This window comes from Equus quagga, chromosome 5 (assembly GCF_021613505.1).
Source record: "Equus quagga isolate Etosha38 chromosome 5, UCLA_HA_Equagga_1.0, whole genome shotgun sequence".
NCBI classification, from domain to species: Eukaryota; Metazoa; Chordata; class Mammalia; order Perissodactyla; family Equidae; genus Equus; species Equus quagga.
This window is the reverse complement of record NC_060271.1, coordinates 67,861,445-67,873,693: the sequence shown is the minus strand read 5'-3', so window position 1 is coordinate 67,873,693 and position 12,249 is coordinate 67,861,445. Positions and strand designations below refer to the sequence as shown.

The 12,249-nt window shown below is 38.0% G+C and overlaps 1 protein-coding gene across 2 annotated transcripts in view; it reads left to right on the top strand.

Moving 5' to 3' along the window:
* The window catches only part of DNAH6 (dynein axonemal heavy chain 6), a 249,696-nt gene that overhangs the window by 205,534 nt on the left and 31,913 nt on the right, over positions 1 to 12,249 (top strand). For both annotated transcript variants that reach the window (XM_046660053.1, XM_046660052.1), the window contains 3 exons: positions 7,405 to 7,565; positions 11,182 to 11,270; positions 12,061 to 12,207. In XM_046660053.1, the coding sequence (XP_046516009.1) occupies positions 7,405 to 7,565; positions 11,182 to 11,270; positions 12,061 to 12,207 (397 nt within the window). The remainder of the gene's footprint in view (positions 1 to 7,404; positions 7,566 to 11,181; positions 11,271 to 12,060; positions 12,208 to 12,249) is intronic.

Here is a 12,249-nt window from a genome sequence, read left to right as displayed (position 1 = left end):
TTCATATCTACAAGGTCATCTCCAGCCCCGACAGGCCCCTGCATGGAGTGGCTGGTCTGGCCTGTTTCCTGGACTGGGGGTTACAAGATGATGGACCCCATATGTTCATTTGGAGATTGTAGTCTATATTAGTCAGACTTCTCCAAAGAAACAGAAGCAATAGGAGATTTTATATATATATGGTGTGTATATAGTATAATATCCTATATATAAGAAATTGGCTTACATGATTATGGAGGCTGAGAAGTTCCAAAATCTGCAGTCGGCAAGCTGGAAACCCAGGAGAGCCGATGTGCAGTCCCAGTCCAAGTCTCCAGGCTTGAAAACCAGGAGAACTTATGGTATAAGTTCCAGTCTGAAAGCGAGCAGGCTCAAGGCCCACCAAGAGCCAATATTTCAGTCTGAATCCAAAGGCAGAAAAGATCGGTGTCCCAGCTCAAGCAGTCAAGCAGGACGAGCTCCCTCCTACTCAGCCTTTTGTTCTATTCAAGTCTTCAACTGATCATGGCCCATCCACATGAAGGCAAGCAATCTACCTGGTCTACCCATTCAAATGTTAATCTCATCCGGAAATACCCTCACAGACTCACCCAGAATAATGTTCAGCCAAATGTCAGGGCACCATGTGACCCAGTCAAGTTGACACATAAAATTAGCCATCAAACGGCCCTACACATTTGCCTTTGGTTCTAAAGTCCTAACAAAGAATTAGTATATACAACTTTTAAGAGCTCCTGTGAATTAAAAACAAAAAGAAAACAATCCAAAGGGAATAAAGACAAAAAACATGAACAGGAAATTCTCAGAAAAGGAAACCTAAATGCCTGATAAGCATATGAAAAGATGTCCAACCTCACTAGTAATTAGCAAACAACAAATTAAAACCATAAGGAAATAGATATCATTTCATACTCATCCAACTGGCAAAATGGTGGCAAAGATACGGAGCTATGGAAACATTCAAATTGCAAGTGGGGGTGAAAAGTTGGTTAAAATCACTTTGAAGAGCGGTTGGCAGTATATTAAAGCTGAAGATGGCAGCCCCTGTATCCCAGCAATTCACTACCGGACCAGCGTCCTAGAACATCAGGCTCACGTGTGCAAGGAGCATGTTCAAGAACACTTGCAGAAAAGTTGTTTGTAATAACAAAAAAAAACTGGAAACAACCAAAATGTCCATCTAGAAAAATGATTATATAAATTGTGGTATAGTCACAAAACTGAATACAATACACTACAGCCTTGAAAGTGAATAAACTAGAACTATGTACATCAATATGGATGGATCACACAAACTGACATCAACCAAAAAAATTAAGTTGCAGAAAAACTACATAATATTGGAGAAGTATGAGAAACTGTGTAAAATTTTTAAATATATATATTATATATTGTTCAGGAATTCATATTTTTGCAATAACACTGTAAAGAAAGGTAGGAAAATTATACCAAATCCAGGATAGCAGTGACCTTGGGGAGCGAAGTTTGGGTAATGAGAGAGACCTGAACTGAGAGGGGCATGCCGCAGGCTCAGATCATGTAGCTAACGTATTATTTCTTAAAGCTGCGTTGTGGGTATGTGGATATTCATCATATTAACATTATGACTTTTGTATATCTTAAATATTTCATAGTAATTATTAAAGATAAAAGAATTCAAAATAACAATCAGAAAATGGGGAAGTATGTTAATAGGTAGTTAATGTGTCCTAAATTCTTATTGTATTCAGGAGGAAAAAACAAGCACAGGATAACTCTGTATTGCCTTAGGAAAAGTTTTGGTTGAATGGATATTTGAAATTTTAAGAGAAAACACTATAATAATGTATAATCTATAGCTTCCAAACCAGCAGAGGGATAATAGAATATGTAGTGCAATATTCTAATTCAACATTAGATAGGAAAGAAGAAGAAAAATAAAGAAATTCAAAGATAAAACACAGTAAACCACAAAGTCAAACCAAAGAGTAGAAATTAATCCAAATACCTAAATAATTGTAAATATCTCACTTGTGAAAAAATAAAGATGATCAAATTGGATTTTTTTTTTCTTTTGCTGAGGAGGATTCTCCTTGGGCTAACATCCATGCCAACTTGCTCTATTTTTTAGTATGCGGGCCACCAGCACAGCATGGCTGCTAACAGAGCGGTGTAGGGCCATGCCCGGGAATTGAACCCAGGCCACTGAAGTAGAGTATACTGAATTAACCACTAGGCCACCGAGGCTGGCCCTCAAATTGGATTTTGTTTGTTTGTTTGTTTTTAAAGATTGGCACGTGAGCTAACAACTGTTGCCAATCTTCTTTTTTTTTCCTGCTTTTTCTCCCCAAATCCCCCCAGTACATAGTTGTATATTTTAGTTGTGGGTCCTTCTATTTGTGGCATGTGGGACGCCGCCTCCACATGGCCTGATGAGCAGTGCCATGTCCATGCCCAGGATCCGAACCAGAGAAACCCTGGGCCACCAAATCAGAGCGCGCAAACTTAAGCACTCGGCCACAGGGCCAGCCCCGTCTCAAATTGGATTTTAAAAACAACATTCAGCTATATGCTACTTAGAAAATGCATATACAATACAAAAACAGCACAAGAAGTTGCAAACAAAGAGATGCAAACGATATTAAAAAGTATGCAGGGGCCGGCCCAGTGGCACAGCAGTTAAGTTCACAAGTTCTGCTTTGGCAGCCCAGGGTTCACCGGTTTGGATCCTGGGTACGGACATGGCACTGGTTGTCAAGCCATGCTGTGGTAGGTGTCCCACATATAAAGTAGAGGAAGACGAGCAAGGATGTTAGCTCAGAGCCAGTCTTCCTCAGCAAAAAGAGGAAGATTGACAGCAGATGTTAGCTTAGGATGAATCTTCCTCAAAAAAAAAAAAAAAGTACGCAAATAGTAACCCCATAAAAAGCTGTTAACAGTTCCAATGCATATCACAAAACAGAGTTTGAGGAAAAAAAATATATTACAGGTGAATAGAGAAACTATATGATATACAGAAAAACCCACAAACAAGAAACACCAATTATAAAATTGTACACAACCAATGAAGCTTGAAATATATAAAGCAAAAACTGGAGAAACTGATACACAGAGAAATTGATAAATCAATATTAATGTGGAAATTTTCAACACATCTCTAATAGAAACTATTATGAATCCCAGAAAAGTTGCAAAATTGGTAAGCATATAAAATATTCAGACAATGAAGTTAATAGTGAAATTAACAACTTTGATCTTTACACTCAACAAACAGAAAAAAATGTAAGATTTTCAAGTACACATGGAACATTTATAAGAATTAACCATGTGCTAATAAAGGCACATATTTCAAAAAGAAGAAAAACTTATTCTCTGACCACAGTAAATCTTAGGAATCAATCTTAAAAGTTAATTTTTTTAATATTTGGAAAACAAAAAAAAATGCCCTTCTGAACAACTTGTCTGTTAAAGGGAAATCATAATAGAAATTTTCCAATAAGTGGAAGTAGATGAGGAAAAACAAATTACATATCAAAAACCAGTGGGATGCAGTAACCAGGCACTTAGCAATAAATGTTTGCATATTCAAGGACTTCTGGTTCCAGAAATATCAGACTAAGAACTCAGGCTAAGAACAACTAGAAACTCTAGACATTTGAAGAATGAATAAAGTAGTGGAGAATATGCAAGAGAAGAAGAGGGCCAGCCCAGTGGTGCAGTGGTTAAGTTTGCACGCTCCACTTCAGTGGCCCAGGGTTCACTGGTTCAGATCCTGGGCACGGACCTACACACCGCTTATCAAGTGGGATGCTGTGGTAGCATCCCACATACAAAAAATAGAGGAAGATTGGCACAGATGTTAGCTCAGGGCCAATCTTCCTCAGCAAAAAGAGTAGGATGGTGGTGGATATTAGCTCAGGGCTAATCTGCCTTGGAAATAAAAAAAAAAGGGAGAGGAAGAACACCAGAACACTGCGCCTTGCACTCAGGGAGAGGCCTCAGAGGAGGAAGCAGAGAGACTGAGAGGCTGAGCAGAACTTTTGATTGATTAAAGGGACAAAACTGGAGGCCAGAGCCAATTGAACAGTGGAGGAAGCTGTTAAACCCCTCTTACTTTGGGCTGCCACTCTAAAGAGATTCATCAAAAGGCATAAGACTAGTAAGAAAAATAAATGTTTAAAAAACAAGAAAACCAATACACAGTAGGAACAGAGGACATGGTATCCTCATAATGGACACATGAGATTGGTTTTAAAATAACAACATTAAAATGTTCATAGAAATGAAAGATTGAGAAAACTGGCAGAGGAGTGGAATTATTTAAAAATAAAATTCTAGCATTGAAACATACAACTGAAATTAAGAATTCAATACATCAATTTCATACGTGAAAAGTATGCAGAGACTAAACAAGAGAAAAGACAGACAAGAGAGTAAGAGCCAGAGAGAGTAACAAGATCTTATAAGGTGTAATTTGAGTCTCAGAGGAGAAGAGAGCGCAGAGTAATATTTCAATAAACAATGGCTGAGAATTTCCCAAAACTTACAAAAGACTTCAATCCACAGATTAAACAAAGCTTACAAAATACCAAGCATACTAAACCCAAAAAATTCTGCCTGGACCCATTACAGTAAATTGCAGAAAAAACAAAGACAAAGAGAATATTAAAAACAGATTACCTTCAAAGATACAAGTATGCTGCTGACTGATTTCTCCGCAGAAACAATGAAAGCCAGAAGATGCATATTCAAAGTACTGAAGACAAATTACTGTCTACGTAGAATTTTACTCCTGTCAAAATTCTTTTAAAAATGAAACTGAGATTAAGCCATTTTCAGACAAAGAAGAAATTGAAATGGAAATTTAAAAATAGATGAAGCAGAGTAATGGTGAAAATGTAACATATCAAAACTTGTGAGATGCACCTAAAGCCAGGATTAGAGGGAAATGCATAGGCTTAAATGCATCTATTAGACACAAGGCAATCTAAAATTGAATGATTAAACTCTACTAGAAGGGAAAAATAATAAGCTAAGAGCAGAAATTAATGACATAGAAAATATACATTCAGTAGACAAGATTCAAAAGACCAGAAGTGGGTTTTTTGAACAGTTTAATAAAACATGAATCCCTGTTGAAACTGCTGAGACAGATGCAAACACTTGTGTCATGAACGAATAAGCTAACATCACTATAGCTCAGCAGACAGTAAAATGCTCATGGCATAAATTTTTTTTAAACTTTGCTAATGAATTTGAAAATTTTAATGAAATATAAAAATTCCTCAAAAAACACAACTTAAAAATATTGGGAAGGATAATTAGAATATCTAAATAGTCCAATAATTTTTTAATTAAATTCATTAATAAAAAACCTTCCCACAATCCCGGGTTTACTCCAGGAATGCAAAGATGGTTAAAATATTGAAAATAAATTAATGTAATTCACCACATTAAAAGAATAAGCAAGCAAAATCCTTTAAATAAAGAAGAAAACTATTATTTCAATAGATAGAGAAAAAGTATTTGTTAAAACTCAACATGCAATCATGGGGAAAAAAATCCTAGTAAACTAAGAATCTGGAAATCATTTCTTAGAAAGAGAAAACCAGAATAGGACATTCTTTTACTCTGATAAAGGTATCTTAAAATTTTAAAAATGGATTTATCAAGGTTACTGGACATACAAACAGACTGCATTAATGCATACTAGCAACAGGAACTCTCATTCATTGCTGGTGGGAATGCAAAATGGTATAGGCACTTTGGAAAATAGTTTGGTGTTTTCTTACAAAACTAAACATACTCTTACCTTACCACACAATCCAGCAATCACACTCCTTGTTACTTACTAAGGAGTTGAAAACTTGTGTCCTACAAAAAAGTGCACACGAATGTTTATAGAAGCTTTATTCATAATTGCCAAATTGCAACCAAGATGTCCTCCAGTCCAAAGTGTGACATATCCAAACAATGGAATATTCTTCAGCACTAAAAAGAAATGAGCTATCAGGCCATGAAAAGACATGGATAAACCTTAAATGTCTATTACTAAGTGAAAGAAGGCAATATGAAAAGGCTACATACTGTATGATTCCAATTATTTGATATTCTGGAAAAGGCAAGACTATAGAGAGAGTAAAAAGATAACACAGGGTTTATATCCAATACAAAGAACTGTTAGAAAGAAATGAGGAAAAAACAGGTGACCCAATAGAAAGAAAAAAAGGGAGGGAGGAGAGAAATAAAAAACAGGTGACCCAATAGAAAAAAAAAAAAAGGGAGGGAAGAGAGATATAAAAGGAAATAGCCAAATGGCCAGTAAATAAACCTATGAAAAGGGGACACAATTTAAAACCTCAGTGAGATGCCATTATACATCCACCAGGTGTTAGCAAGGGTATTGAGAAACAAGTACTCTCATCTACTACTGGGAGAAGTGTGGAATGATGGCATCACTTTGGAAAACAGTTCGATTTTATAAAAAAATTACACATTGTCAAATAGCAGTTCCATTCCTTAGAATATACACAACAAAATGGAGTGCACATGTATACCAAAAGACATGGGTGAGAATGTTTATTGTATGTAATAGCCAAGAACTGGAAATAAGCCAAATGTCCTTCAAGAGCAGAATGGATTAATAAATTGTGGCATAATCATACAGCAGAATATTATACAGCAATGAAAATGAATGAACTACAGTGACAGACGATTATATGAATTAATCTAAAGAAAATGTTGATTGAAACAGACAAAATACAAAAAATATATATACTATATGATTCCATTTATATAAAATTCATAAACAAGCAAAATTAATCTATGGTGTTAGAATTCAAAATAGTTGTTGCCTTTGAGAATGAGAAAGGACACTGATTGGGAGGATGCTGGTAATGTTCTTTTTTTTGTCTGGTGTGGTGGTACATGTGTACATTCACTTTGGGAGGATCCATTAAGCCATACACTAATGATTTGTGTACTTTTATATATATATATATATATATATATATATATATATATATATATAGGATTTCAATTTTTTGAAAGTTTTTAAAAGCTGACCCACAGTGTTGGAGTCAGCATAATGGGTACCTTTAGGAAGGAGGAAGGGAAAATGATTGGAGTGGAAAAGGGCACAGGAGAGATGTCTCTATGGTGTTAGCAAAGTTCTCTTCTCAACCACAGGTGTTCATTTGTGATAATTCATAGAGCTGTATATTTTTTGTACTTTTCTGTATGTATGTTATAGTAAAAATGTCTTTATAAACAAAAAACTAAGAAAAAAATATTTGCACTTCTATCAGAATGAGGATTTGAAATGTGTACAGAATCTAGGCAAGAGTCTACTATCTTTAAATTTCTAAATAATTGCATTGCTTAAAAATAACATAAAACAGCATTTTTTGTTGTTATTCAATTCAGCGTGCAATCAATTTCACTGGGGCAAGGACAAGGACCCATTGCTGAAAAAATGATCAAAGATGCAATGAAATCAGGAAACTGGGTATTTCTGCAAAACTGTCATCTTGCTGTTTCTTGGATGTTGGCAATGGAAGAGCTAATTAAAACCTTCACAGATCCAAGTATGTTGAACACATAGCATTTGCATAATAACAACATTTTTATGTGGCCTTTCTTGTTGAATCCAATCCTTACAATAATTCTTTATTGCAGACATTGTGTTTCCCCATATTAAAGAGGAGAAATGTGAGACCTAGAGAGGTTTAGTTAAGTTATACAACCCAGATTCGAAAACAGGTCTTCAGACTGCAAGTTGAGGGTGTGATCCACTGGGTCATTTCTATTTCCTGTTGCCTTCTATGGGAGCCATTTGAATTCAAACTAGATTACACATAGGCATGATAAAAAGACATCAAAAAAGGGACTTAGGACAAAGAAAGCAAATTAAATATTTCACTATAGAATGAGAGAAGTTAAGGAACAAAGTCCAATTTACCATCAATTCCCTAGAGTAGTGTTTTACCACTTTTTATCCTCTGTAACCCACATAACAACTAACCTTCACATGTGCCTCACAGCCACACATACTCCAGGGGTATGCCCAGCATTATTCAAAGTTGCTACCACTAACTAATGGGTGTAGAGAGAGAAGTGAAGTTAGAATCGACTCATTTTTAAATGTTAGTATAAAACGAATTGAAACCTTAGGAACTGTATTATTGGTAATAAACAGCATGGGCCCCACTTCACCACTCTGCCAGGAGGCCATTGGGGAGAACCATCAACCTGGGACATCCAGAGCCCTTTCTCTGGGATCTTCCTTTGTGCCCTGACCACAGAAAGCTTTCTGGGCAGGTGAGAGCTATGCAGCCTGTCTTGCAAGTGACTTTATTTACTGCTGCCTATTAAGGTGAAGAGCTGCTCCTTTACAGAGTGGCCAGCTGACATTGGTTACCAAGCCAAAGCCTGGGCTTACAGCCTTCGCCTAAAAACCCCTCACTTGCTGGTCACCCCCACCTTCCTCTCACCCACACACACGCCCCTGCCTTCTGCCGGCTGCTTCCAGGATAGCAAACTGGGAAAACTTTATCTTAACAAGGATAAAGAGTCATTAGCATCTACAATCCAGAATCTCCACCCTTTCCGCTCTTTCGCAGTGCAAACAAGAAACAGCCTGCTTCTGGCTGGGCCTGTGACTTATTCCATTTAAATAATTAAAGAAAAATGACAAGAAAGTCTTCACTACTGTCCAGGGGTCCCTGATGATTAGGATTATAATTTTTTTTAAAACTGCTAAGGAAGGCTCTAAAAAGCAATTTGCTGCAGTGGTACTACATGAGACTTCAGAATATGGAGACGTCGTTCAGCTTCACAATGACCACGACAAGAGAATTTGTCATGTTACGGAACCCGGTTCATTTTTGCCTGTCGCCCAAAAAACCAATCACCAAAACAATGAGATTGCAGCAGAGAGAGGGTTTGAGTCACAAGGCAGCCAAGTGAGGAAAGGAGAGAACGAGTCTCAAATCTGCTTCGCTGAAAATGGGGACTCAGGGACATTTATGGGGTAGGGGGCAAGGTGGTCTGCAGTATGGAGAGAGATGATTGGAAGTGAGGAGAGGTGAGGTAATTGATGATCTGCACAAGCATAGTCAGACTTCACGCCTCTTCATAGGACACATGTTCACAAAATGGCAGCGTTAGCATGATCAAGAGTTTTTAGCCTCTTGATGTCAAAAGGTCACTTATCGGGCATCTGCTCAGGCCCAGTTGATAGGCTGGTGTTCTCAACCAGCATGAACTGTACAAAGGGGTTCTGATTCCTGAAAAACAGTCATTACCATGGTGACCCAGGCTCCAGGGAGACCCTTATCTATAGGAACGTAGTGGGAGTCAGATAGCATATTGCCTAAACAGCACAGTTAACAATGCGTGGGTTACACAGCTAAAAGCTATAATCACTAACTGCAAAAAAGAAAAACACCTAATCATCAATGGCTGTTTGCTGGTTTCAGCCAATTCTCCAAGGAGGCTGGATGGGCTGTGGAAGGCAGGTGAAGTCACTGGTGGATTTTAAGTGCTTGTGGCTCACTAAAGCTTCTGGCCCTTGTTTCGATCATTTATTAACAACCATTTGAGTTTTGATATTTAACTTGAACCAGTATAAAATACATTCAGGTAATAAGCTGAAAGAAGAAAGTGAATGAAAAAAAAGAAAGGAAAGAAGCAGCAAAAACTCTCCACTCGAAATTCTAAGACCCAGGTAGAGTTCTGCCCCCACCACTTCCTGACTGTGCATATTTCATCTCCTCTCTGGGCCTGTTTCCCCAGCTATAAAAATGACTGCATAGCATCACTGCTAGAAGTCTCATACTAAGCTGATTTCTAAGACTCCATTCCAGCTCTAAATTTCTATGATGTCTATGAAAGTTAAGATGGTTGATGCTTTTGCAATTATAAGATGAAAAGTATGAAAAAAAATGCTTCTCTAAACCTGGCCTTTTTCATTCTTTAGTTTTTTGATTAGTGAAATTATTAGCCCTAAGACTTTGGTTGACGTTTGACTTCTATACCTAATAGTTTTTACCATGCAGCAATTTTAGTGTTGCTCTAGAATTGTACTAGAACTTTTAACTTGGGCTTTTTAATGTAGCCCGTAAATTTAGATTAATAAACCAAGAAGCATAAATTCAGCATAAGTTCAGCTTTAATTCAGTCATTCATTCAACAAATATTTGAGAACATACCTTGTACCATGCACTGTTCTAGATGTTTAGGGTATCTCGGTGAACAAAAGAACCATAGATATCTACTCACATAGAGCTTACATTCTAGTGAGGGAGACAGACAATAAATAAACCACATAGTAAGTAATTTATATGGTATGATAGAATGTGGTCGGTACTTTGGAAAAAATTAAAAGGAGAGTAAGGAGGATCAGAAAGGTCAGGATGGAATGGGGGTAGGGAGGAAGGGTGGACAGCAATTTCAAATGGTGTGGTCTGGGTAGACCTCCTGGAGAAGATGACATATGACCAAGACTTGAAGAAAGTGAGGGAATCTAAAGGAAGAGCATTCCAAACAGAAGCAACCGCAGGGAGGGAGCAAGCCCAGCATATTGGAGCAACACCATAATATGTACTTAAAAACCAGCACCAAAAAAGTCACCCTTGAATGATGTCTGTGTCTTCCTGTGATGGAAACAATGATTCTTCCAACTTTGCTTTGACTTTTTGAACCTAGAATGAGCTCGTTCTTCCTTAGGTTCTCTGTCCACAGCTCAGAAACTAAGTGTAATAACTTAATTTCTTGCTGCTACGTGTGAGGTCTCTCCATATCCTTGCTCCCTTGGTCACCTTTACAACTCCTCTGCAGAGGGGAGAAATCCCTTCCTTCTCCATGGGGCTTTCTGACCATTTTCATGCAATTTGCCTTAAATGGAATGGTTAAGAAAAAAAAAACTTCATGAGCATAAATGCACTAGCAGTAACTGTCCTCTTTTTCTATTGAAAATTTTCTCCATTTCTGAGGGAAGGCCCTTAATGTCTCCATGAAGACTGAAAATTAACATGTCCTAATTTCTTTCCTCAAATGTGCCAGCGTTTAGACTGCCAAACTCTCCTGTGTGAAGAGTTTCTGCATTTTTTTTGCTACCCTATAATAATTATTTCTTTTAAAAAAGTGTTACTAAGAGTTAAACATTTTCCTTTTATATTGTTTTCTCTCTGTTTTAAACAGATGTTGTTATCAGGGACACCTTCCGACTTTTTTTAAGTTCCATGCCCAGTAGTACATTTCCTGTTACAGTTCTTCAAAATTCGGTCAAGGTAATGTATGCACCTGGTTGGAACGACGTGAAATGATTGGTCTCAGAGTGTCCACCAAGTGGGTCCAGGGAGCTCAGGCTGTGTGGAACCGTGTCAATCTGTGCAGCAAAGGGGGGGGTGGGGGGTGGGGAGGCGTGGAAGTCAGTATCCCTTCACTGACAGCCAGCAGGGAAACAATTTCCCAAGCCACTGCCCATCCTTGCATGCCCTAGTCCTGTTGGTCATTCAGCTCTTTCCCTCTTCCTCTCTACAAAAAAATGTCAAGGATGCAGAGTGATGAGAACACAACCCCTCCCAGAGTTTAAAGAATATTTCAGCATTTGAGAGACAGGAAGGCCTACAGGCTGCTGGATTTCAGTGCTGGAAGTTTCCAATATGAGGGAAGCCTCTGCTTGTGATTACTCAGGAATAAGGGCCACCTCTTTCCTCCCTGCCCTACGTCATCAAGCCAAAGTATGGGATGATACCATATGTTGGGACGACTGGGAAATCCAATGCAGAAGGCCTGAGCATATTTTTGCCCCGTGTTTAGAAAAATGGACACCAAATGGAAGTGTGTGAGGTTCTCGCGCAGATGGTTCACTCACTCAAGGTCTGAGGACCCCGCTAGGCCCTCTTCTCCCAGGACTGAGGCTGAGCAAGATACAGAGCAGGTGCAAACCTGCCAGGAATGCCCCACGGCATCAGTTCTCACCATCCTCTCAATGCCTTCAGTCTGTATGTGTTACTTAGAAATAATGCAGATCTATAAAATCACCCTCTCTGCCGTGTATGTTCCATCTAAATCCAGGTAACCAACGAGCCTCCAAAAGGCTTACGTGCAAATATCAGACGAGCATTTACTGAAATGACACCTTCATTTTTTGAAGAAAATATACTTGGAAGAAAATGGAGACAAATAATATTTGGCATTTGTTTCTTCCATGCAATTATTCAGGTACACTCAATTCTGCTTTTTAATAGAAACAAGACAGTCTAT